Source organism: Glycine soja, chromosome 16 (assembly GCF_004193775.1).
Source record: "Glycine soja cultivar W05 chromosome 16, ASM419377v2, whole genome shotgun sequence".
Classification (NCBI taxonomy): domain Eukaryota; kingdom Viridiplantae; phylum Streptophyta; class Magnoliopsida; order Fabales; family Fabaceae; genus Glycine; species Glycine soja.
The window spans coordinates 36,619,656-36,647,302 of record NC_041017.1 but is presented as its reverse complement, the minus strand read 5'-3'; the positions used below and the strand labels follow the sequence as shown (position 1 = coordinate 36,647,302).

The 27,647-nt window shown below is 32.5% G+C and overlaps 3 protein-coding genes across 10 annotated transcripts; 2 read left to right on the top strand and 1 right to left on the bottom strand.

Annotated features, from left to right (window-relative positions):
* The first annotated feature begins 145 nt into the window (after positions 1–145).
* LOC114389079 (probable fructokinase-7) lies at positions 146–4,457 on the top strand. Of its 2 annotated transcripts, none has more exons than XM_028349668.1 (7): positions 146–501; positions 1,587–1,795; positions 2,069–2,281; positions 2,366–2,563; positions 2,726–2,866; positions 3,215–3,331; positions 4,185–4,457. In XM_028349668.1, exons 1-7 carry the CDS (start codon positions 480–482, stop codon positions 4,320–4,322), a joined length of 1,038 nt encoding a protein of 345 aa, XP_028205469.1. In that variant the 5' UTR covers positions 146–479; the 3' UTR covers positions 4,323–4,457. The 2 variants fall into 2 exon arrangements, with proteins under 2 accessions (XP_028205469.1, XP_028205470.1); XM_028349669.1 differs by lacking the exon at positions 146–501 and adding an exon at positions 581–844.
* A 5,419-nt stretch (positions 4,458–9,876) lies between these two features.
* Positions 9,877–14,246, top strand: LOC114391260. Of its 6 annotated transcripts, none has more exons than XR_003662081.1 (9): positions 9,881–10,089; positions 10,162–10,193; positions 10,700–10,797; positions 10,927–11,009; positions 12,148–12,225; positions 12,578–12,676; positions 13,296–13,610; positions 13,708–13,800; positions 13,961–14,246. XR_003662081.1 is itself a non-coding variant. In XM_028352326.1 (7 exons), the coding sequence occupies exons 1-7, from the start codon at positions 10,006–10,008 to the stop codon at positions 13,539–13,541; spliced, it is 720 nt and encodes a 239-aa protein (XP_028208127.1). In that variant the 5' UTR covers positions 9,881–10,005; the 3' UTR covers positions 13,542–13,803. The 6 variants fall into 6 exon arrangements, 1 of the variants encoding a protein (XP_028208127.1); XR_003662080.1 differs by having other exon boundaries at positions 13,688–13,800; XR_003662079.1 differs by having other exon boundaries at positions 9,882–10,089; positions 13,699–13,800.
* An 8,131-nt stretch (positions 14,247–22,377) lies between these two features.
* Positions 22,378–26,545, bottom strand: LOC114389277. Of its 2 annotated transcripts, none has more exons than XM_028349913.1 (4): positions 26,108–26,545; positions 25,905–25,996; positions 24,609–25,775; positions 22,378–23,773 (listed from the first exon to the last, which is right to left on the bottom strand). In XM_028349913.1, exons 1-4 carry the CDS (start codon positions 26,331–26,333, stop codon positions 23,006–23,008), a joined length of 2,253 nt encoding a protein of 750 aa, XP_028205714.1. In that variant the 5' UTR covers positions 26,334–26,545; the 3' UTR covers positions 22,378–23,005. The 2 variants fall into 2 exon arrangements, with proteins under 2 accessions (XP_028205714.1, XP_028205715.1); XM_028349914.1 differs by having other exon boundaries at positions 24,609–25,772.
* Positions 26,546–27,647: the final 1,102 nt, after the last annotated feature.

Here is a 27,647-nt window from a genome sequence, read left to right as displayed (position 1 = left end):
ATAATTCATTTTTATCCGTCCTTTAAATTTTTGAAAAAAATACTTTTAATTTCTCTTTGTTTAATGGGTTCACGGTTTTACAATTTATAATATTTTAACCCTTAAAATTTATAATGTGTCTACATGAATTGCATCAAAAGGCCATGCCCCTGGTATAACATTTGAGGGAAAAGAAGGAAAAAACGAAGTTGAAAACACTTTGATGATGAAAAGTTTTGTTCTGGCAACTGGTTGGAGAAAAAATATGGTAGAAAGTGAAAATCTGGGTGCTATGCGCGTTGATTGTTGTTGAATTCCTTTTTGTTACCACCTCACTTGTTATAAACACCAACCAATTTCTCTCCTTCTCATCTACTTTTCTCACTGCTTCCGTGTTTTTTTCTCTCTCTTCATTACACAACAACAAAGTAGTTGTTAATAGCCTCTGTTTTCTTCTTGCCACCAAAATCTCACACCTTCCATTGCATCATCATTCATAAATGGCTCATCCCACCTCATCAGGTTTTGTCACCTTTCTTCTCTCTCTATCTTTCCCTGCCCACATTTTTTTTTTGTTTTTTATGTTCTTGTATTGTAACTATTATGATTATTATTGTTTTTATTATGTATTTATTTATATGAGTTGGAATAAGAGTTTTTAAGATAAAGATTGTTTCTGAGGTTTTATGAGTGGTGGGTTTTGCTCTTTTTGGGATTTGTTGGACTGAATCAAAATAGAGATCTTTGTTGAGTGTGTCGGTGTGAATGCTTCGTTCTGCTGATTGGAACTGTTATCTTTTGTCAATATCTGTGCATGCTTTGTGAATGAGAAATGACTCCTCTGGGGTGTGATTTCCATGCAGAGGTACAAAATCATGATGATGTGGTCTTTCTGTAATCACTGCTGATGTTAGTTAGCATTTGTATGGGGTTCTATGCTGCAGTTGATGTATTTGGATATTTTTTTTTATTTGGGATCAAGCAAGGTTTTAAATTACGATTGCCGTCACAGTTTCATCGTGTTACTTGGTATTGCCGAAAATTGTAGATAAGTGCAGCTGGAATTGTGGTCACGATGCAGTCGTCAAGAGCCACGGTTTTGCCGCAATCCTTGATATTGCGGAAAATGGCAATTGTAGATAAATGCAGCCACAATTGCAGTCGCAACAAAGAGCCCAAACAATTTAACGTTGAGGCTGAAAGCATGGTCCCAGACCGCTTTTTAAAACCTTGGGGGTGAAGAGATTTCTTATGTCATGTATGCATGGGATCTGTGTGATTCAATCCAAGGCATGTATTGGGAGCAGAAATGGGTGCTTTGAAAGTACATTATTTGAACCAATGATGCACATGAATGTCATGTTTTCTAACTGTTTACAATTAGTATTCGAATTCAAAATACAACCTGTACTGAGTCTTTGTGATTTTAGTAACGTGAGAGGATGGACACATAACATAGCAGAACACATCTGAGTTGATTGTCCTAGTTCTTGAAGTGTTCAATTTTTTTTACTTTTTTACTCTGGAGTCTGAAATCACATTGTTACGAATTAAAAGTTATGACAAACCATGGCTCATGTTGGTCTGAAGATACTGCTTGTGTGCAGGTCAATCCCATGATCTCAAAAAAGAAGATTGCAAGGAAACAAGATCACTGGTTGTTTGCTTTGGGGAAATGTTAATAGACTTTGTTCCAACGGTGGGAGGAGTGTCACTGGCTGAAGCACCCGCTTTCAAGAAAGCTCCTGGTGGTGCACCTGCCAATGTGGCTGTTGGTATCTCTAGACTGGGAGGTTCATCTGCTTTCATAGGCAAGGTGTAGTTTTCAATCAACTTCACTGATCCTGTTGGTTATATAATTTCTTCACTTTCTTGTTACTATCTATCTGCACATTGTCCTGAATGATTTGTCCAAATCTGAATATTTATACATATTTGTCATATGCTATCTTTGAAACTGAATAGTTCTGATGAAACTTGTTCCTGTGCACCTGTTCTTAGAAGGAAAAGAAAAGAGGAGGAAAGAAAATGCTTGCTTGAACTACTAGAATAGAAATCACATCTTAATTCATTGCCATCTGTTTATTAGGTTGGAGCAGATGAATTTGGGTACATGTTGGGTAACATTTTAAAGCAGAACAATGTTGAGACGTCTGGCATGCGGTTTGACTCTAATGCAAGAACTGCATTAGCTTTTGTTACACTTAGAGCGGATGGAGAACGTGAATTCTTGTTTTTCCGCAATCCAAGCGCTGATATGCTCCTTCAAGAGTCAGAACTTGATAAAGATATCCTAAAGCAGGTGTTTGGAATATCTGTTTGTATTTTATGAAATGCTGCTCTGAGACCTTTGATCTAATCATGATTTTCATAACATTGATTTTAGGCTAGAATATTCCATTATGGCTCCATCAGCTTGATTGATGAGCCATGCAAGTCAGCTCACCTTGCTGCTATGAGCATTGCCAAAAACTCTGGTTGCATTCTATCATATGATCCAAATTTGAGATTGGCTCTATGGCCTTCTGCAGACTCCGCTCGGAAAGGCATAATGGATATATGGGATCAAGCTGATGTTATAAAGGTATAACATATGTGAGCAAGATATTCTTCATAAATGCTAATATACTAATCCCCAATTAAATTTACTCTCTGCTATACTGTTTAATTTTGAAAATAAGAATTCTGTTATCCCTTTCTATTTTCCTTAATAGAGTTGACTTGGTATCTTCCTATGTGTGTACAGATAAGTGAGGATGAGATTACATTTTTGACTGGGGGTGATGATCCTTATGATGATAATGTTGTTTTGAAGAAACTTTTTCACCCAAATCTCAAGCTTTTAATTGTTACTGAAGGTTCACAGGGTTGCAGATATTACACGAAGGTATGCTTACCATAACCATTTGACTATGATGTCACCCATCTCATTGGAGACACAGTTTATCTTTTCATCTGTGCTTTGTTTTGTGGGGGTCTGTCCGTGTAGGTGCAGTGTGCTACTGTGCTTGTAGGTACGGTCATGGACAAATATCACATGTCACTTACACTAATGAGTTATGGACTGAATTAATTGCTGTGACTTCTGAGTATGAATGTACCAATACACTTAATGACTACTAGTAGCTAGTGAAAACTGATATGAAGTTTGCTTTTTAGGACTCACCCATGTCTTCTTTTTTGCACCTTGTGAATCATTGTTTGGCTAATTGTGATTGCCAAAATTTCTTTGCAGGCATTTAAGGGCAGGGTTGCAGGTGTTAAAGTTAAACCTGTAGACACAACTGGAGCTGGCGATGCATTTGTTAGTGGGATTTTATACTGCATAGCTTCTGACCAAACTATTTTTCAGGTATTTTTGAATTTTGACTTGTTCTGGTTTTAGATTAAATTGTCCTGGCTCCATCTGTATCTCATACAGTACAATAAAAATTTGTGGAGCCATGTTCTGATATTGCTCTTTTTTGGCTTAATTTCCGTTGATGTTGACTTCAGAAGCTATATAATTGTGCACTCTAGTTGTTTATTCATGTCCTAAAGTGTTGAGTCCTTTAACCTTTTACTTTTGGAATAAATTGCTGAAGGAAATAACTACTGAATAAAGAGATTGAAGTTGGAGATACTTTTATCACATTTATTGAAAATCAGCAGTTGCAAAGGGAATTTGATTATTATTACATGTTAATAGCTATTCAGGGTTTCTATCACTTCAATTCAACCATGTTTTATGCTGCAACATGAATTCTGGTGGAAGAAGTCCTTAAAGCACACGCTTGTTTATTATATAGTGCCATAGTCTTTAGGTGAAGTGTGCTAGATAGAAGTTTTACAATGGTGGAAGATGTACTTAAACCAGATGTTTATTCATAATCAGTGGCATAGTGTTTAGGTGCTCTGTGCAAGATTTGAAAACAAAAGGCTTAAATATTTATTATGTTTAAGGTCCCTACAAATGTTTTATTCTGTAATTTTTACTTTTTTTTAATCTCTGCAATGTTTGTCACACCGGTTTTGGTCCTTGCTATTGTCAACATGTTTTATATCTCTGCAAATATAGCAATTTTAGTTTCTTGTCCTTGCAAAATATTATAGTTTTTTTTTTTAGACCATGTTTCTTGAAATGGAACAATATGACCAGTCAATTAACTATATACTTTTATCATCAATCTTGCATAGGGAATTTATACATTTGTTTTGGTTGGCAGGATGAGAAACGTCTTCGAAAGGCTTTATATTTTGCCAATGTATGTGGTGCCCTCACTGTAACTGAGAGAGGTGCAATTCCTGCACTACCTACAAAGGAAGCTATCTTGCAATTCTTACTAGAAGCAGCTGTAATATAAACAGTATTGACAGATTTTTGTTATAATTGGTTGTTAAGCTATAGCTTAGGTGATGCTGAATTCTTTTTCCTTTTTAATTAAAAATTTTGTCTATGAAATTTTCTTATATTAATTCTAGTTTTCTTTTGCTCTCAAGTTTTGGGATTGCGTAACAGCTGAGTTCACGAATTTCCTAGGTTTAATATTTGTAATCAAATAAAAGGTATTCAGTTTTAATTAAGAAATGATCTAACATCTAATATTGGTTTTGGTTGATAAAAAAATAAAAATATATGTGTAACCCAATAAGATAATTGAAATTGCATGTCTTTGGTAGGGGGTTTTAATTTGACCCACTATTTCCAAGATCAAGTTGAGTAAGATTAATAAAAGCAACAAAGCTCATATTGCAAATTTTGAATGCAGTCACACCGGCAAGACTTGAACTTCAAAGTATTGGTTAAGTAATAATAGTCTTTAGTCCCTTTGTTTTATCGACAAAAATAAATATGTATTATATATAAAATAGTAAAACAGTAGAGGTGTACTGATATATGTACAGCTCAGTCATACTAGTCAATACATTAAACTATGGTGTCCTAATATGGACAAGCTGAAGTACATATTTGTGCACCAAAGTCCAGTAACTAATAATGCAGCTGAGAATCCAACAACAACGAAAAATTAGTTAGCATCACCTTCTTCCTATACAAAAAATAGAGCTTGTTCCAAGACCTTCTATCCATCAAATGCTTTGCCTGAAAAGATCAATTTGTTCCTTTGATACCATATACACCAAGTGAGAGAAGCTCACAGGATACGCCACCTATTCTGAATTAGCCAAAGCAAATGACAATATGGATGTTGTAAGAAATGATGTGTTGGATTTGTTGGAAAAACATATTTGATTTGTACTCAAGATAAACATTCCCACCACATAGGCAACACCTTTGGGCAGTGTAAGAAAATATGTGACACATCCTCCTGTTGTGTTAAGCACAACAGACATTTATCATCCTCTAAATCTACATTTCCTTTCCTTAGATTCTTCCTGGTTGGCAATTTGTCCCAAACCAGTCTCCATACAAAATGTTGAACCTTGTTGGACACTTTCATTTTCCATAAATCTACAAAAACCTCTATATTGTTGTTGTCCTCCACTTAACCCTCCTAACTTAGCAAACCATATGTACTTTTGGTTGTATATTCCTCACTTTGATCCACCATCCACACCCACTTATCAGAATATTAAGGTTGTATATGTATCGCTTCTAATTCTTGCATGAAGTTTGATGTCATTCCTATTTCACTTTTCAACACGTTCCTTCTCCATCTGAAACTCCATTCCCAAACCCCTTCCATAGCCAACCCCATTTAATGTTGTTGTTCTGAAATGTTGTAGAGTCTCAAGTATTTCCCCAACATCAACTCACCTCCTCTGACCCAACCATCTTCCCAGAACTTTCTTTTTATCGCTCCTCAATTTCCACCTCACAGCATTGTTAAACCACCTACCTTCCTCTATTGCCCCACATGCAGCGCATAAATCCTTCCACCAAATCCATTCCTTTTTATTCCTTCTTTTTTCAACCATATTCATTCATCCTCCGTACTTTGATTCCAAGATCTTTGCCTATAACTCTCACTAGTTATGAAATAAGTTTCAATGCCATTTCCCTAACGGTGCGTACTTTGATTCCAAGATCTTTGCTTATAACTCCCACTGGTTATGAAATAAGTTCCAATGCCATTTCCCTAACGGTGCAATAGTAAACTTCCTCAAATCTCAAATCCCCAATCCTCCTTTCTCCCTAGATGTGTAGATATCCTCCCAATTGACCCATGATATTTTGTTTTGGTCATCTTCCCCTCCCCATAAGAACCACCATTGCAACTTTTCCAACCTACCCACCACTTTCTTTGGGACCCTGAGAAAAGAGAAATAGAAAATAGGAATAGATGTTAGCACATATTTAATTAGAGTCATTCTCCCTCCAAAGGATATGTGTCTTTGTCTCCATTTTGATAGTCTTTTCTCACACTTTGCAATGATGGTTCCCCATGTCTCGCTTTGCCTTAGGTTAGCTCCAATGGGAATCCCCAAGTAGGTAAAGGGCATAGATAACAAGCGATAATTTAGAAAATCAGCGACATTATTTACCCACTCATCTGACATCCCAAAAGCATTAAAGCAACTCTTTGCAAAATTAATTTTCAATCCCGACACCATCTCAAAACTTCGGAGCATGGTTTTGATGACAGCAACATTAGCCATCACAATATTGTCAACATATTAAAGTATATTGACTTCTACCTTCTTCCTTCCAACGAATTAACCCCCAAACATCTTCTTCTTCTGAGCTTCTCGAATCAAAGCTTTTAAGCCTTCTACTACAATAATGAACAGGAATGTTGCCAATGGGTTCCCCTGTCTGAGATTTCATTGTGGGGAGGACTCTGAGGTGGGAGACCCATTGACCAGCACTAATATAAATGATGATCTCAAGCACCCAGCTATCCATCATAACCATTTTTCACAGAAGCACATATGCTTTAGCATGTAGAGGAGGAACTCCCAACTCACTAATTCATATGCTTTCTCATAGTCTACTTTAAAGACTAAGCATCTCTTCTTACATCTCCTTGCTTCATCAATAACCTTATTAGCAATAACGGCACTGTGGAGTAAGTGTATGTCCTTTGTGAATGCACTTTGTCACTCATCAATAATTATAGGCAACACTTTCTTAAGCCTAGATGATAGGATCTTGGAAACGATCTTGTAAATACACCTTATGAGCGAAATAGGTTTCTATTCATTGAGACCTTGCAAATCCTGCACCTTAGGAATCAAGGTTATAAATGAGGCATTGCTCCCTTTTAGGAGAATTCCATTAGCATGAAATTTCCCAAGGAAACGCATAACATCCATCTTCATTACGTCCTATAATTCCTTGATGAACTTGAAATTCAGACCATCTGGTCTCGGACTTTTTGTGTTGCCAAATTCCCAAACAGCAACCTTGACCTCCTCCTTCTTTTTGTGTCGACTTAAATTCAAGCCCATCCCCCGCCCCTCCCCGCCACACCTCTTAGCATATTATGACGTTGCTTCCAGTTTACTAAGAGGTGATAATATCTGGAATTACAATCCCCCTCTTTAAGCCACTTAATTTTGGTCTTTTGTCTTATAATGGACTCGTTTGAGTGAGCAATCTTCCATAATTTGCCTTGTAGTTGCTTTCTCATAATCATTTCTTCCTCTGACAAGGTAGCAGATTCACCCTTTTTGTCTAGTTCATTGAGGTCTCTCTCTAGTTAGAGAAATCTTTTGCTGGATGTCCCCAAACTCTTCTCTATTCCATACATTCAATTTATGTCTTAGTGCCTTTAGTTTTTCTTTCAATACATAGTCTCCCAACATGTGTATAACAGTGTTTCTCCATTCATCGACACAACATTCCTAAAGGACTTGTCTTCAAACCAGCAATCTAAGAACTAAAATAGTTTAGGCCCTCAGTCAACATTATTGATCTTTAGGAGAATCGAACAATGGTTTGAAAAAGTTTCAGTTCAGAATATACTGGGTGCTCCCTTGCCATTTTGCAAACCAGGCATGTGAAACCAGTATCCTATCTAACTTGCTTTTCGCCACTCCATTAGGCCTATACCATGTGAATTTGCGTCCAACAGATGACATATCTTCCACTTCAAGATCCTCCAACACCACACTGAATTCCCTCATCATCTTGTTGCCCTAATCTCTATGACTAGCCCCAACGCGTTTAGAATTTTTGCAAACATAGTTAAAATCTCCTATGATGCACCACATGTCTAGCTGGCTTTCTTGCTTAATCTTTTTTATTTCTTCCCATAAAGCTCTCTTCAATACTATGTCACACAGTGCATATATATTTACAATGGCAATTCTTTCTCCATCTTCCTTCCTAATGCATTCAAGCATTATGAGACCACTACCCACTATCTTCCTTTGCATTGTAAATGATGTCTCACTCCAAATACACAATTCCTCTCGTATTTATTGTTGGACTTTCTGCCTAGCAAACTTCGGAATCACCCCACAACTCTATGCAAATGAATCTATCAATTCTTTCTTTTTTTCGTCTCCTGCAAACAGATCATATCCACTTGTTTTTTTAGTACCAATCTCCTTATTGAACTTCACTTAACACTCCCTCCTAGGCCTCTGATGTTATAAGTGATCAGCTTCATTATTCCATGAGACCCATTAGCAATACCATGTCACCACCTAAAAATACTTTGGTTTTACTTTTATTCCACCACTCCACATAAGTTCCTTCTCTAGTCTATCAAAGACCGCCAAGTCCCACAAACGCCCAACCCATGCTTTTGTCAACCCTGATTTTCTCTATAACGACACTGTTAATTGTACCATAGATTGTAACTCCAATTGAACCCTCTTTGTTTGAGTTCTCCTTAGGCAACACCTTTGTATCTCTTTTTCAATCCTTCTTTTGTTAACAATTGCACTCGCATATGAGTCATAGTTTGCCCCGTTGCGATTCAAAGCCTCCACTCTTCTATCTGGTGCCGTCTTTGAAGACTCACCCACTTGGAAGTCAGCTCCCAATTTTTCTTTTCCTTTTTTGAATATGATTGCATTCTCCTATATTCTTTGTTTTTCTATGTCATTAGGTTTTGCCTTGCAAGGGTCTGGAAACTTCTCTTTCATCTTCTCTTTTCTATTATGTTTTACGTAGATTAACAAAAAGTCTATAATTCCTAATATTTTCAAATGTTTCATTTTTTGTTTGCTCTATTACAAAAAGTGTACACAAATTACTATTTGGTTATTTGTAAAAATTTAAAAGAAATACAAAACAAATTCTATTAAACCACACTCAAAAAATCTAGAGCTAAGTTTAAATATTTGCCTAGAGAAACATAGCCATATTTGCCTAGTGTGGTTAAATAAATATTTAATTTATTTAATATTTATCATATTTTATAATTAAAATATTTTTTGAAAAAATAAAAAAATTAACCCACTCTATTCAGCAAGAGGCAACAAAATTTTTGCATACTGAAATTTAAGAAATGTATGCATCTATATTCCTATCACTAGAAGGAAAACGATAAATAAAATACTTTAAAAAGAATAAAATAAAAATTTGAAAAATAATCTAAAAAGAGTCAAAATCGTATATATTCAAGAAGCAAACTTTAAGTAAAGTTTGGTATATATAATATTTTAATATTATTAGAAAAGTGACAAGCAAATAAAAAAATTCTATACTGAACAAAAAAGTATAAAAAGTATTTCAAGAATAAAATGTTATTGAAAATGCTAATTTATGAATTAATTTCATTTTTTACAAATATGATTAAGCATAGTATTAAACCCTTTCATATTAATTAATAATAAATTAATATTTTTAGAAAGAAAAAAAAATTGATAGGGAAACAAGTTGCTGAAAATAATATTAATTTTTTGTTAGGGAAACAAAGCTCTCACAAAATTTTCGATAGAAAAATTAACAATAACTAAACATATTTTACAATTTTAAAAAAATCCAGTTGCTGAAAATCCCATTCCTAAAAATGAAAAAGAAAAAATTGTCTCAAAAGAAAAAAAAGAAAAAGGAGATAAGGATCGAGGTTGTGTTGGTGTTGGTGCCGGTGCAGGAAGAGAGGGCTTGTTGGTGGATCCGATTCAGAAAAAATGGGTTCAAACCCGTCGTTTGTCCCGGAGATCGGATCCGATGGTCTTCCCAGACAATCTTCCGTTATCACTTACACCGAACAGGTTCTCTCTCTCCCTCCCTCTCTCTTCATTCTTCGTTTTTCAATCTCTCACAATCTCGTTGCTTTTTTGCAGATAATCGAAGCAGAACAGCTTCAATTGAAGAAGTAAATGCTGCTACTACTTAATTCGTTGTTTTAATTTTGGTCATTTCATGCTTAATTTAATAATATATTGAGCATTGATTCTTAATCTTCAATTCTGCATTAGTGGTGCCAAACGATTCACACGGTTTCTATTTAGGTGGAGATATCTAAAGGCATTGATAAATGGGGAAAATTAATTAATATTTTCTTGATTTCCTACAAATTATTTCTAATAAATTTATAAAGCCGCAGATATAATTTTTTTTCTTAATCCTCCTGTTCGTCAGACAAAAAAAGTTCTGATTAATTTGAAGTTTGGCCGGAAGATAAGTAAAACTTGGTCAAGAATTATTTGGATTCTTTGGATTAAGAATCGAATTCAGATTCAGATACTACCAGAACAATAACAGCGGATATCATTTAAGCATATGGAGCATTTAAAAATATTCTGTGTTTAAAAAAGCCTTTCTTCTATGATCATTGAATATATTCTTTTTTTCCCCTTCATTATTGTAAAATAATTTTAGGTACATTCAAGAAAACTATACTAAAATTCGTGATGTGGAGCGTGAGCTTGCAAATCTTGGATTAGAGATGAAGCTTACATCTGGACCAAAGAAAGCAGGTTTTCTTTATGTCATTGTTTCCTCTTGCATAAATTAAGAGCTGTTCCTGTTCCTCCTAGTTGTAATTTACTAATTAGTGAAATGTGAAATGACTTTGCTTCTTTCTTATATGCCATGCTTACTTCAAGCGCTGGAACATATGAGAAAGAAGATAGAGGCATCAACCGAGAAAATTCGTGTGGCAAAGATACAGGAAGAACAGGCACGCAAGGTATGCTTCTTTTTTAATGTGTGTCACTACCGTTTTACTGTGTGACATCAGTTATTGAGGTTACAGTGAGATCAACAAAGAGGCTGGAGAAAGAAATGTTAACAGAGTATTGTGCTGCTTGTAAATAGCTTGAATGATTTTTTTTAAATGTGACTTTACCTTTAAGTTAGTGTCACTAGTAGAAATGCAGAATGGTTGTCTCAGCAGTGCATTCATCATTTGCATATACTGAATAAGAAACAAGGGTTAGAAAAATGGGTTGGATAAATTTTTACTCAATAAACTCATTTAATCACATAAATTGGAAATAACTTATGCTCTTTAACATTAACCTCAACAATTGTGCAGACATTCTAGTTCATGACATCATTTTGTTTTGGTAAATAAAGAATAAACGCTCAATCTAGTCTCTAAAATTCTGAGTGTAGTCATTGTCTTTATAAAATTCTCACTTCAGTTCTTGACTTCACAAAGTCATTCATTTTAGTCTTTTTTCACTTCATATTCCACTGTTATTTTGCATAAAAAAGGACTAAAGTGAATGTCATTTTGCAAGGTTATGGACTAAAATGTGGATTTTGCAAAGTCAAGGTGAAGGACTAAAGCAACAGATACTAACAAATTTAGGGGTTAAATGGGAATTTACATGGTAAATAAAAGACATTATACTTATACGGTTATACCTAACTAGTTTCCCCCTTTTCTTTGTCAATATAGTATGACTCTATTAATAGCATGTTTTGAACTTTTTTTAAGGGAAATAATCTCTTTTTCAAAAACTCTCTTTGGAAGCCAAAATAAGTGTGATTATTTACTCAAAATAAGTTGAACCAATCACATTAAAAAAAAGATATTTTTAACCATTCTTTGTCTCAACAACATATGCATATGCATTGATTGGTTCTTTACTTATTTTTGATAAAGTTATTGTATTCCTTTTCAATTGATCTCCTTGGTATCTTATTTTTAAATTATAAATTGAACACATTTAAATCAGCATGGATGACTTATGGCTTAGATAAGAGGTTTACTGCCTACACAATTTAATGGAAGAGTTGAGAATTGATCACCAAAAACATTGATAAGCATCATTAATTATCTTTTCCATTATAGTATATCTTGACTGCATATGCTGCAGGTGTGGGAATCAGCATCAAAAACAGTGCAAGAAGAAGAGGCAATAAAGCAGAAGTTATGTGAAGACTTAAGCAAACTGGTAAATAGATTGTTAAACAAAGACATATTGACATATAGGCCATGTTTTGATAAGCTTTGAAGTACTTATAGGAGAAGAAAATAGGAAGGTAAAATGAATATGCTTCTCCCTTAAGGTAAAATTAGCTTATGCTTAAGGTCAAATCAGCTTTTCGAGAAGCTTCTCTCGTTTAGCTTCCTCAGAAAGTTTATTTCAACTTGTGCAAAAACTAATTTTAGCTTATGGACAAAGGTTATTTCATTTTTCTTTCTTATTTTCTTTTCTTGTAAGTACACAAAGAAAATTTTATCTGAACAGGGCCATAATATTCTACATTTTCATCCTGTGTTTTGATAGTAGCAATCTTTTATAGGTCGAAGAGAGCAATAACTCTCAGTTGTCTAGGCTGGAGGATTTAAAAAGACGATTAGAAGCTATGAATCCGAATCGAAGTTCAACTAGTCTGCATAGTGTATGTTATTCTTATCACACTCCTCATTCTCAGATCTCTATATAGTCAATAGCTCCTATGGCATCATGTAAATGATAGCCTATTGTGTTTTACATTGGTGGTTGAGTTGATGTACCTTCTTTAATACTTACTGGTCTGCCTCTGTATTATGAGAATGTCTATTCTCAATCTTGTCAAACCTGACTCCAAGATCAAAATCATAAATACATATCAAATAAAAGGTACTGGCCAAGCCATTGAACTAACTCAATCATGAACACATATCAAAGTCATTACAGGTCCGACATATTTAAATAATAGGTTAAACTTCTAACATGTTCAAAGTTTCAACTATATATGGTTGCTTGCTTTCAAACCGATGATTTTTTATTTTTGCTTTCAAACCGATGATATTTCTATAGATTGGGAGTTTCTGACTTTGGGATCAAAGGGATGGGTTGTCATATACAAGAGAATGCACACTGGTTGTGCAACTTATCCACTGAAAATATCTTTGTTTCCTGCTTATCGTTGACTATACATGCATCATTTGTTTCTGTCTGACACATGCTACTTGCCCCATGAAACATATTCATATTATTCTGGTGAATGTTAAAACCTTGCATGTGAATTATGCTAGGATGGAAGATCAAGTTCTCTGGATAGTGCAATCCAAGGAGGATCGGCTGGGAATGTTCCATACCAAAATAATGGTCTGAAAGTTCCAGTGACCAATGAGCATAAACCACAGCCTCCTAGTGAAGAAGGAAGAAATAAAAAGAAAGTTAACTATCAAAGAGGAAAAGGAATTGGCGCGGTGCCCAAAACTAGGTCTTCAACTCCTGACTGGACTGGTGCTGGCTTTGATGTAGATGGCAGAACCTGAGAGTAGTATGGTAATACGTTACTGCACTAAATACATTTTTGGCTGAGAAGTCATTAGGGTCTGCACAAGGTAATAACATCTTTCAATTTTCCATTCTTTATACCCATTAACAAGGAAGTGTCAATTCCCCCCAATTTTTGTGACAGTTTTTTGACAGTTGACACAGAATGACAGACCAGATAATTTATTTGTGCTAGACTGCTTGTACAAACTTGTGAATAGGATATTTTCATATGGAAGATCAGATCAATTCATCAAGGTAGATTCGTCCTTCTGACTTTCTGAGTATGCAAGCTGAGACCTCAATTTGATTTCTTTGTTTTGAACTGATGATTGATCCCCGCCCTCTTTTTTCGCTGTTCTTGACAAATGTTATGATAATCTTCTGATGACACGAAACAACTGTCTTTGCTTCACAGACATCTCTAGAAGGTGCAGTGCGTGTTTGGTTCAAAAGCTTCCGAAGAAAACTTAAAAAAATATATATTTTTTTTCAACTTTAATCTTTACCAGACATGGTGGAAGAAACTAATTTCCACTTTGACCATATGATTAGTTTGTAGTTCGATTGTTATCGGTTCATTTCCGTTCAACATTTGGGTTTTACGTGTTATTTTAACCACACCCATTCAATTTGTACCAAATTTCTACTTACGAATACAATTGATAAAAAAATGATTAAATATTATTTTGGTCCTTCAAATATTGACCCATATTGGTTTTAGTCCTCTAAAATTTTGTCATTGTATTTGGTTCCTAATTTTTCAAAATTTTCCTTTTAAGTCCACACCCACTCATTTCTTGAACTAACACCAATAAAGTTGATTTTGCTAGAATCTTAAACCTAGCATGAGGAGAATTCATTGTTTGGACATACTTTAAAGCATTTGGGTTTGTTTGTTTAGATTTTTCTTTTGTGCAATAAAGATAAAAATGAGAGAAGTATAACTTAATAAAACTTGAAGAATATTAGAGAACATTGGTTTCTTAAGAAATCAATCAACCAAAGGCTAGTAATGTTATAAATAAATCATTTATGCCATGGTAAAGCTTCTACCAATTATTCAATGGTTTTAAGTATAATTCAGATGGTGCAGTCGATCATACCCTCCGAACGGTTTAGTTCAAAATAACCAAAGTGAATTTAGTTCACCTTTCTCAAAATTCTCGAGTATTGCGACATTCAAGCAGAGTTACGAGACATTCTTGCAGCTATTCACCTTCCCTCTCGTGTTTTCTGCCAAAGATATCCCCCAACATACTTAAAAGAACTCAAATATTTATCAACTAAGTTTTTTTTTTTGAATAAATTTATTAACTAAGTTGAACCTTGTTAATTAATATTTAATTTTCTCATTCTTATATAAAAACCATTTTCAATAGATGTCTATGTATAAAATGAGAAAACTTCTCGCCACGATAAATGAAAACTATACCTACACTTTTAGATCTTAAATCTTACCATTTGAATAATCAGGATTAAAAAATATGCATATGATCTTTTTTAGTGGTTGTGACTATTAAATAATTTTTAATCTTATAATTTATGTGTAGTTGAACGACTCAATTTTATTTTTTTTTTGCATTTTTAAACTGAGAATTATTCTCATTTGATACACTCACATATATAACATGTATCAAGTGAGAACTATTATAATTGTGAGAAATAAGAAAAATAATATATATATATATATATATATATATATCATATTTGATCATTAAAAGTTAAATATATAATGAAGTAGCGACAAAAAAATATAAATTTAATGGTTATTTTATATTTTTAAAAAAACTAATTTGAATAATAAAAAAAAGTTAAAAAGAAAACCTAATAAAGTGAGTTTAGATGACCAATTTAATTTTTTTTTAATGAAAAAAATAAGTTTGCTCTAAAATTCAGAATTCTACCCTACTTATTAAATCAAGCATTAAAATGGCTATTCTTGCACAGCGAATATGCGGGGAGAATTTAGATTGGTCCCATTTTGTCAGAAACAGAAATTGTGGACAATTTTTCAACGTAAATATTGGATTTTTTCGAGGAATCCAGAAAGAAGATGAAAACACGATTGTACTCAAAATGGGTCTCTGCAATTCTGGCAGATGGTGGGGGCAAGCCGTTTTCATCATCAAATTTCTGATTGAATTGCGTTTCTCAGAAGAATTTACTATTTCTACTTAACTCTGTTTCTTGCAATTATGATCGTCCGGTAGCTTGTCCCTCTATTGTTCCCTAGTGACCCAGAGGATAAGCTGCACCTTTTTTTTGTGTATAAAAAATTTAGATAAGATGGGTGTCTAAGACTAATAATGATATTTATCTATTATTTGTTAAGGAAGTTCTTATATTAATAACGAAATTTAAACTCACTTTCTTATTATATGATATGAGTACTAGAGTACATCCAAATCAATTTTCAATTAATGATTGATAACATAAATATATATTTTATCAATCTTTTATTTTATACATTAATATAATTGGTATGTAAAAAAAAAAAAAAAAGTGGTAAACCCAGGAAGTACCTTCAAATTCTAAAGTATTGTTGGCACACCAAGTGAGGAACGTGGTCTTAAAGGATTTGAACTCGCACTCATAAAAAGGTGTATCAAATCCTTAATTACTTGTCTGAACTTACATTTACTATTTATTAATAATTTTCATATTTAGAGTATTTTAGCAAGTATTTTAAACTAGCTTCTTGCTTTTATATATGATTAGAAAAAAAATAAACTTTGACCATATTAATAATAATGTTTAGTAAATGGACTTATTTTAATAGCTTTATTTTTGTTTTAAATCTTTAATTTATTATGCAAAAGAGACCATAATTAATCTAAAATTTAGTAAAGAGATAAGTAAACCTTAAACAATAAATATTTTTCACTAAGAATTGAACTCGAATACTACTCGAACAATGAAATCTTAACATCAACACATTAATTACTTACGTTCAATCACTTGGTTTATTTTAATAACTTGCATGTAACATTTTATTATATGTTACTTTAAATAGTGCTTTAACTTTTATCGTCTATTTTCTTATATTTTATTCTTTTTTTCTTTAAAATATTTATTACATTTTATTAGCTTCTTGACAAACATATTAAGTCGCATAAATAGTATAAATGAAAGTTTAAGCATCGTATCTATATTGACTCATATAATACTCGATAAAATAACAATGTTCACTAACTATGAGATTCATAAACAACAATTTTAATTGGAATGCGATAATATAAATAACAAAAGCATAAATAAATACAACAAAATATTTTTTGTCATTTTTACGAACACGTAGAGTGCAATAAAAAGAGATAAAGTAATAAAGAATAAAAAAGTTGAGATTGATTTCACTAAATCATCTCATGCAAACAAATATCACTCATCTAGTTCAAAGTCCAATTATTAAGATTAACTCACAAAAATACTCAAATCTCGATCCCTTGGATGGAAAGAATTTAAGCTCCTTGATCAAACTATCAATCACTTGACTAGTATAACCAAATGACTTGCTTTAAGAATAAGAGTTAAGAGATAACTAATAAGTTTTGTTTCATGCCAAAGACACAAAACCTATTAGGCATTCCTCTATTCCACCCGCAGTGCTAGACTGTCGCTAGTTGACCCAAGAAAATTTTGCATAAGATGAAAATTGAATGCAGGTTCCCCCGCTAAATAGATAGTTTCTACTCACATGAATGGGACAAGGTCTTACACCACTACACCAACCCTTTGGGTTTGTTCCTCTCTATTTCTAAGTTCAAAAGTATTTGTCAATGACAATTCAAACCATAATATCAAGCAAAGGATGATTAAGCTAAAATAAACTTTAATGCATAGAAGATAACACTTAATAATGAACAATAAACATATATTACCAATCAAAATGTAAACATAAGGATGAGTTCAACTACATCAACCTCCAAAATAGGTAATCTAACTAGATAACTACAAGAAATAAAGAAAATAAATAAAAAAGAAGATGAGAGATGATAGGAAAGCCATGGAAAGTTAGGGAGAGAGCTTCTCAGTCTTCACCTTTAACCCTAGACAACTCCCTTCAAATTTGCCTTCAATTCGCATCCTTGAAACTTAAATAGGTTCAAACGTGTTGCACTATTGTTTTTGCATAATCGCTTGCACACTTAGCCTAGCATGTCGCACTTGCACACTTAGCCTAACATGTCGCGCTAAGCATGCACACAACAACAATAATAGATTAAGTGATTGTGTTTTGAACCCAAATATCATGCAAGAGAAGTAATTTGCTCTATCTGAAGTGTGTGCTAAACCTGATATGTTTGACTCATTCAACCTAAAAAAATTTCCTTATAAGGGCCTTGAATTTGATCTTAACATCGGCTATCTTCTTTCTTCATTTATTTTTACACCAAAATAAATTAAAATTAGATGAAAAATCAAACATTTAAACTATTTTAAAGTTATTCTAATTTATTTAAAACTTAATTATAAACAAGAACAAATAAACTTAAATATATTGAAATATTAAAATAATTACCAACAAAATAATAATTAAAATAAAGTTTCCAAGTCAATTATGACTTTTACTTTTTACTTTTATATATAAGGTAGCTACTAGGACTGGTAAAAAAAATAAGATAGGATTTATTAATCTTTTTGGTTTCTCTACTTCAATTCCACTCATTTATACATATAACACTATGATCCACTGGTTGGCCATTTCCCTTCTTATCTTCTGTAAGATACTTTCGAGATTGAGTCTCATAAAAGGACTAAAACTATTCTTATCTTTTGTCCTTTTTCTTTCCATGCTGCTTAGTTCGTAATAGATATATAGTTGATCCTTTTTATCTTTTCAGAGAAAATATTTGAACAGCTTTTAACTAGGCTGAAATTAATTTGGAGCAAGATTTGCCTTTAGCTTTTTCAATTTTTTGTTTTATAAAGTACGGATCCCCCATTTGAGATCAGTACTTAAACTTATTGCATTAATTCACACCAAACAAAAAATTTAGAGCCATTTTGCGTTAAAGGGTATCGGCTTTTCCAAAGTGAGCCTTTTCTCGCAATCAATTACTCATTATTATAGAATGATTTATTCATATCATCACAGTCTCCACAAACTTCAGTTCATATTCTAAAAATAGTTGATAATACTTAATAGAGTACCCAATAAATCATAAACCCTATAGTTGAAGAAGGAAACTCATCAGAAACAAACAGATCTGTAAGCTTATCCAATTCATTACATTGTTTTTATGTTGTTATTGTTTAAATAATATGTACAAATACATAAACATTCGTTTTCATACATTTTTTTCACTTTTATTTCCCTATGTACATATATGAACAAAAAAGTATTAAAATATGTGGATGAATTATAATTTGTAAATATCAAAGACCCACATGCAACAAGTCATACTCTTAACAGCTAAACATCATTAAAATGGAGACAGCCATCTCAATCTCTTACCCCTGTTTCCGCCATTTTTGCTTAGACATTGTTAAATCCACATGTCACCTATTAATTACTTAAGCTTTTAATGTATTTGTGTTTCAATTTGTCGCTCATTTTCTTTCAAGAAGTCGTAATTACTAACACTTTTGCCTTCAGCTGCCATACCATTTTTATTTCAAGTATGTATCATTGATGTTAATTGATAAAAATATTTGATGAAACAGAAGAATTTATGAAGAAAATTCTCTCTATATATCTATTTCATTTTTTCTTCTTCTCTACTTTGTCAACAGTTAGTACATGTTGATCCAAAAGAAATAAAAAAAAGGAAATGCTAACAAGTGTTTTAGTAGAATGAATACTGATTATAAAATCAGAAATAGAAATTGTTTATGGAAAAATTATTCCAACACATTTTGTAATTTCTAATGCAATGTTACTGAACTTCCTAATAAAAACTTTTTATTATAAAGTGAAACAAAAACCGGTTAACGAGAGCAAGACCCGGCCAATATTACAAAATATGCATATTATTATATATTCATCCAAAGGGATTTTTGAATGAGTTTGTGAAACTTATTTATGCTTATAAATTTTATTAGCATTCTTGCTAGCTAGTAAGTTTTCTTTATAACTTATTTCAATAAATTTTTTAGTTAAACTTATAATATTATTTCTTATGCAGTACAAATTTATCAATAAACGCCTAAATTCTAATACATCTTAAATTTGATTTGATTTTACCAACCATGCTCTCAGGAATGAATAAATAAATAAATAAAATCACTAAAAATTAGTGGCAACATCAAATATCACACTTCTCCATAAGAAAAAGTTTTCACTTTTAATTTCTTATCCATTATAAAATAAGAAAAGTAATAGATAGCATAATCAAACTTGGTTATATATATACTAGGAATCTTCGCATATATATAACTCAAGCTTTTGGATCGAGGTTGTTGAACGTTTGAAACTTGGATGAGAACATTCATGTGATTTTTTTTTCGTGAGTTAGTTTAAAAATAAGGAGATAAAAAAAAGGTGAAAAAAGTCGTTGTCTCGGGTTTCATTTCCAACACATTGTTGTGAAAAAAGAAAAAGAAAAAGTAGCATTAAAGTTCGCGTCTCCATGCAAAATAATCACCTTATAAAATTAAAAGAGAAAACTTTAGTTGTAGGGTTGATCTACGTACCTTACAATCTCAAACTTCCATGAGGTAAAAGCCAAATATGATATATTCTCTACTTTCTATCCTATCCTTTGTGTTCAAAAAGCGATGTAAGCATTTATGTCCTGTGTGTTCTCGTGTGTGTATACAGAACACTTGTAATCAACGAGGTTTCGGTAAATTAGATAACATCGAACACTACATTGAAAAAAAAATTGTGCCAACCAAAAACTTTTTTGATTTTGACTTTTACCTATATATTCTTAGTACGCAAGTCCTACATATTAAAAGTTTTTTGGGTTATTTTATATGTCCTGACTTTGAAATAAGTTCTCTTCCCATAAAATTTTATGTAAACAAAAAACTATACTTTTTATACTATGAATAATTATTTCAGCAAATATGGCTTCAATAAAAAAAAAAACTCGACGTCTACCTATTTTAAGACACCTACAAAATATTGTTTAATTAATATGATGGCTTAAAGAAAGAAAAGCAGAAAAAAAGCTCAGATTTTATAACATTATAAGTGAAAATGGACTTAGACTCGAACCTTAAAAAAAACATTTGCTGTAACACAAGACTCAATTAAAAGTGATGAGTCAGATTATTTTAAAAAAATTACTCTTGTACGTAAAACTCTTTTTTCAACTTAAACATTTGTTTTTTTTTTAAAATAAGATGTGATATATGTTTTCTATTTTTACCTACATTTAATGATTATTGTAATTAATTATAATTATGTTTGATTCTTATCTTTTTTTTACTATGTAATTAGCATGAAATATCATCAATTATAAAAAAAATTCATTAGTTATCTTTGATGCATGGAGTTCTCCTTCCAATTATGTTTTTTCTCATCTATAAAATGTAAATCTGAACATTTACTTAAGAGAAATAAGTTTAATACCACATAAATCAACAACTTATTTGTTGATTCTTATCATATATTTTTTACTTATCAATTTTCGTCACTATTGAATATGAATAGACGATGAAAAAGAAATTTTAAAAATAAATAAGCTGTCGTAACTTAACGCATGTTTGAGTTGTCGTCTAACATGCAATACCACACATTCCAAGACTAATATAAGGACCAACACAAATAATTAATTATAAATATAAATTAGTTTTATATATTATTATGGTTTAAATATATTTTTTGTCTTTGTAAGTTAATGTTTTTTATTTTTGGTCTCTCTAAGTTCTTTTTTTAAAAAATTTAGTCATAGCAAGTTTGCATTTTTTTTTTAAATTTTGATCCTTATAAGATATTTTGTTCATTTTTAGTCCCTTTAGGTTTAGGTTTTTCCAAGTTTGGTTCCTATAAATACAAACTTATGAGAACTATAAATGAAAAAAATTAAAATCTTAAAAAAACTAAAATTGAAAAAACACAAATTTTTAGGAAATAAAAATGGACAAAAAAATCTGATAGTGACCTGAAAAAACATTAACTTAGGGAATTAAAATTAAAAAATAAACTTATAGGACAATAGAAAACATTATCTTTATTTTATTTTAAAAAACAAATAACTAAAAAATCATCATCTCCAACCTTTTCTAGATCTAAAAAGGTAAAAAATGTAGCACCACATAAATTGAATGAAGTCAACACATAAGCTCGCTGGAACCATCGAAAATTCTTGTACTGCTCATTAGAAAATCATAACCTTTCACACAATTATACTATTGAAAACAAAAGCTGAAAATATTAGAGCAAGAGTTGTCTTGGATGAAAGATAAAAAGATGACCTTAACTTATCAATTAACTCATATTTGAATAGGAAAGTCACAAAGTGACTCTTTGTGAGTTTTGTGAGCAAGACTATCACTATCGTGCATGGTTGGGTCGGATAAGTAAAGAATTTTTCATCCGACGTCTACAATCAAGTCACACATGAAGACAACCAATGCAAAGAAAGGGCAAAAATGTGTTTCATTGGACCAAAACAGACATTAAGGTTTCTAACAAAAAAATTTAAAAAAAGAAGACCAAAATGATATATTTTCAAAGGATAAAGAATCATAATAGAATTTTTAAAAATATTATAACAAAATGAAATAATCGTGAAATATAATGGACTAAAAGTGACATTAAACTTTTTTAAACTTTAAAAATTAACAAAACACTAAAGTATCTAATGGAAAATTAAAAAAGAAAAACTAAAATAATACATTTTAAAAACATAAAAAATCAGAATAAAAATTTAAAACTTAATATATCAAAATAAATATTCTCTAATTTATAACCATCAATTTCTCTAATTAAATATTCTCTCAACAATCTTCCCAAATTTATTTTGGTGGGAATCTAGAATAAAAAACTCTTTGTGAAACTATCCAAGTTGCTAACTCTAACTCTAACTCTAACTCTAACTCATTACAAACACAATTAAACACCAATACAAATTCAAAGAAAAATAATATACTAAATATGTACTTCACTTGAATTGAATAGAAGTGAGAGAGAAGGGGTAACTGGGGCGCGGATTTCTCTGTCAAATTTTGTCTTTTAATGACCAATGAATAGAAGAACAGTCTTGTCGAGAGGTCAAATTCTTCGTGTGACCCTACAATCGAAGGGTTCAAATTAACTTCAAACCCCATGCACGTGGTCCCCACCGACCCCTCACAACAATGTCACGTGACACCCTCCCTTACTAAACGACGCCGTCCTTAGTTCAAGCACAAACATAGACCCCACTTCCCACAAGAAATTATTGTATAGCAATAGTAATTCAAAATCACCCCCACAGTCCCACATTCATAATCACAATTAATTTTAACACATAATTGATTTTTCTTATTATTTTTTTTTCATAAATCAAAAACTCAATTATGCATCATGTTAAAATTGACTGAGACTGCAAACATGTGATGATATTTTGGAATCATCATATAGTAATAATTTTTCTTTTTTAGCATTTTCCCAACAATCCATAACTATAACCGTTTCATGGACTAACGTGTCCCATATGTTCCCTTCAATCTCTGCAACCAGTTCTTCCCCTTCTTCTTCCATTCTCTCACCATCTTTCTCTCTCTGCAGGTCAATCAACTCATCAATGTCCTCCAACACCTCACACTTGGCACGTGGGAACTCCTCAACCCTCTTCCACACCCTCTTCACCAACCCTTCAACGCTCCTCCCTCTTTGGTTACAAATACCACCCTTCAAAAACCAAAGCCTCTTTTCTCTCTCTCCCTCTTGAGACTCCAGAATCTCCCTCAGAACCTCGTCAACCAAATCGAACAGTAATCTCCGATTCCAACGGTGACCCAGTTGGTCTTTCGGGGCAAAGTTGCGATCTTTGTCGCCGGCGGGGTGTTCGAGGTGGTGGAAGATTGATGGGTCGAGGGGCTGGTTTAAGGAAACTGTAGTGGGGGTACCCTGTGAGTTTAGGGCAGTGGTACGTGCAAGGATTGCTGTGATGTACTGAAGCTCTTGTGGGGTGGGAGGGTGGGTGACGGTGGAGGAGGAGAAGAAGGCACCGTTGTTATCTCGGGTAGCGAGTAGTGTGGTTGTTGTTTCTTCTTGTTTGTACCTCTGGCGCGCACAACTAGATAACTGTGAACTGCTTTTGGACTCTTGATGACGACTATCACAGACCTGTGACTGTTAATATACTTTTTTTTAATCATTTCAGTCATTGCAAATATAAAAAGATAAGAATGTAACTTAAATATGATAGTCATTCAAAAAAATAAAATAAAATTACACATTATTTGTAGGTAATGGCCGAGGAGGTCGGATTGAATTAGTTAAATATAATATTTAATTTATGGTAAATTTTTTGACACTATTTTTATTTTCATGAATAAAAAAATTAATAGATAAACAAATAATAATTTTCTTACAAAAATTATTATTACTTTAAAAATCATATGTTAATTCATTGGTTGATACTTTACGGTACAAATATTACTTTTAAACTGATAATGTTTAAAAATTAAAATCTAGCAATAAATATTTTTAAATAACCTGAATAAAAAAGTTAAAAATATAGACGAAAAAAATAGACTACTAAATGGGAAAAGTTTAACAATCAGCAGCAATGAGATTCAAACTTGGTGGATTCTGTTTGTTTAAATTTTAAAAGAGAAATTTATATTATGCAAAATAGAAGTTATTTTTCGTTTGGTTTCATTTATAAAGAGTAATTATGTAACAAAAAGATTATAAGGAGTATTTTTTTTACATTAAAAGGTAATTATATTTTTTAAAAAGATACTCAAAATAATTTTATGAAATAAGTATAAAAATTTGAATTTTCAGAAAATATTCAAAACAACTTTACAAAATAATAAGAAATCTGATTATTTTTTTCATATTTCTTTTCAAAAACTTAAACACACATAATAAAAATTTAAAACTGACTTTTCAAAATACAAATATTTTTTCATGACCAAAAGCTAAACATATAATTGAAAATTCAACAATGAGCTCGTACCTGTTTGGAAGGAATTTTGGTTGCCGAAGGAGAAGGGTCTGTCTTGACAGGTAGAAGATTTGGTACATTGCTGATGTTGTTGAGGAGATTGCTTGACAATGGATGATTTTTCTTGCTTTTGGTGTTTTTGATGTCACTGGCTCTAGTAGGCGATGTGGGACGAATGATGAATGGTTCTTCTTGCTTGTTTCTGATGATGTCTGATGTCTGTGGAGGCCTTTTGATGAGCCTTGAGTTGAACTTTTTTTCATTGGTAGCCTTTTTGCATTTTGGAACAGATTTGTTGTTCTGATGAAACTCTTTCTGTTCTGGCACCACTGCTTGAAGCTTTGGTTTTGTTAAAACTCTTGGAAGCTGAGGTTGGTGAGTGTTAACTGGAGAAGGAGGTGGTGGTAGTTTCAGCATGTTTTGATCTTTTGGGGTGAGTGGTGATGGTGCTGTTGATGTTGTTGTTGTGCTTGGTTTGTGTTTGTCAATGAATCTAAGCCTTGGGGAGTAGGAAGATTGGTTTGAGTGTTTATTTGGGCTGGTTTCAGTTTCATCAATTGCTTTCAGTGATGATGTTTTGGGAGACTTTTTGCTTCTGAATTGGCCTGCATTTTCTTCTCTTGCTTTGAGAGTTGTGTTGGTGATGTCTTGCCCAACTTTTCTGCTCACACTTTCCTTAGCCTGTTTGACAATTTGCCTGGCATAGTGGCTTGGACTCCTGCCATTGTTCTCATCACTCTTCCTTTTGGAAAATGAGAGCCTAGGGAGCTCCAAATCCTCACCAAGGTTCATGTTTTCCTTTATGATTTGGAGTGAGAGTCTGTGGTGATGATCAACATCTGATCTTCTTGCTGAGGAGATTCTTGGTGTCTCAGGCAAAGATCTTGTGGCTGAAATGTCACTACTATCTACGCTGTTCCTGTGCTTGGTTTGGACATGTTGCTTGTGCCTCAGGTGGTGGTGAAGATGTGGCACATTGTCTTGTGTGTTTGGAGTTGAAAGACATGAAGAAGAAAAAGAGGGTGAGTTTGCACCTGGAAGAAGATCCAAACCCATTAACCTTGCCACTAAAGTTGGTGTCTTTGTCCCTGGAGAGCTGGTGAGTTCTGAGGACAAGTCATTCAAATTTCCACCACTTGTTCTTGTGGCTCCACTTGTCTTAATTTGTATAATATTCTTCTGGGTTTTCAAAATAATCACAATAGTGTTATCTTTACTCACTTTACAAAATAAACTAATAAACTAATGAAACTAAAAAAAAACAAAACTGGTGGAAAAGCAAGCCTTGGCAGGCTAATGTGAACTTACAGGAATTTTAAAATCATCTTCTTTTGATGAGAGAGATGAAACTGTACCATCACCATCCTCTGCCTCTAAGCTGTTCCTAGGTGCTTCAGCACCTGAATTACACAAAACCATATGAGAAAAAGGAAGAAAAAAAAAAGTAGTTGGTGGTTTGAAAGAGGACTAGTAATAACTAATTTATATCCGAATAATAATAATAATAATACCTTTTGAGACTGTGGTGTGGTCTTCTGAGGTGCATGAGGGTGGCTTAAAAGAGGCTTGTTGATCTTGTTGGTGTTGTTGGTTTATGTTGGGAAAGTGAAAAGGATGGAAATCAAAGAACTGAAAAACAGCACACATGCAACCAGAAGGGGCTTGTGTTTCAGCCTCAGCACCTCCTCCTACACCTCTCTTAGATGATCTTCCAGCAAAATACCACTCCTTGCCCATAATTGGTAAGCCTATGCCTTTTGCTCAACTTTAAAAACAAGAAAAATGAAATGGAAAAAGGGTTGTCAAATAAGTGGTGAAATCAGAATGAAAATGACACAATAAGCAGTGGCCTCCGAGAGAGAGAGAGAGAGAGAGAGAGGGTAGGAAAAAACTTTGTAGGATCTGCAAGGGAAGAAGCGAGAAAAGCGGATCCTTGAAGCATAAAACGGTCACAGGGTAAGGAATTAAGTACACTGAGCTGAGAACACTATCTTTCTAATAAATTACTATTATTTTTTTTAATTCGGGAACAAAATAAAAATGTATATTAAAATATGTGTTCTTATTGTTTGAAAAGATACAGTAAATAATATAATAAACATTGGAAAAGTGAGGTCATCTTTTTTTGAAAAAAAAGTATATTAAAAAAAATTACTTCGATCAAAGATATAGATATTTTTTTAAGAAAAAAATAACACATTAAATGTTGAGTTACGTGTGTGCAATAAGAAGTTAAACTTATTTTTTCATATCTTTTAAATTTTTTCACACTCATTTTTTACATTTATGTTATATCCCTTCATATCTTCTTAGTCTTTTTCATCACACCAGCAATTTTATTTTCTTTCACTATCTTTTTTAACTCTTTCTTTTTCATATACATATATATACAACATTACATTAAGGTTACATTCGTGCAGAAAAAGAAAAAAATATGTGAGAAATACAGCGAATAAAAATAAGAAAGGTGAATGGAAATAATGTAAAATAAAATAAATACAAAAGTGTTTAATATAAGAAAAACAGAAAAGAGATAAATATCTTTCCTCTTCACCCTATTTCACCTCCACAAAATAGAGTGTAGGTAAAGTATGAAATCATAAATTTTCATTTTTGTAAACGCTTCATTCTTCTTCTTTTTCTTTTTTTATTTATTTATTTTTGTTTCCATTTTTGTTTTTAAATTTGGAGAAATAGACAGTTTTTCTTTGTGTACCTGCCTTTTTTATCTTTACAGCACTCACTTCCAAGCTCTTAGCAAATACCAGACCAAGATCAGAACCAAGCCTGCTGTTTTATTGGGAACTGAAATGGTTAAGTAACTAAGAATGGAGAGAGATGACGATAAGACCACGCAGAAGCAAATATCATCCAGGTGACTTGTACCACAGTGTGATTCCTACAACTCTCTAATGTATTGGATACATATCTGCAACATAACTACAACTTTTTTCTGGGACATGAATTGAATTTGGATCGTGTCCTGTCTTTTAATAACATGATATACCACAATGTGCAATATTCTTGTTGTAAACGAAAAGATATAACTTC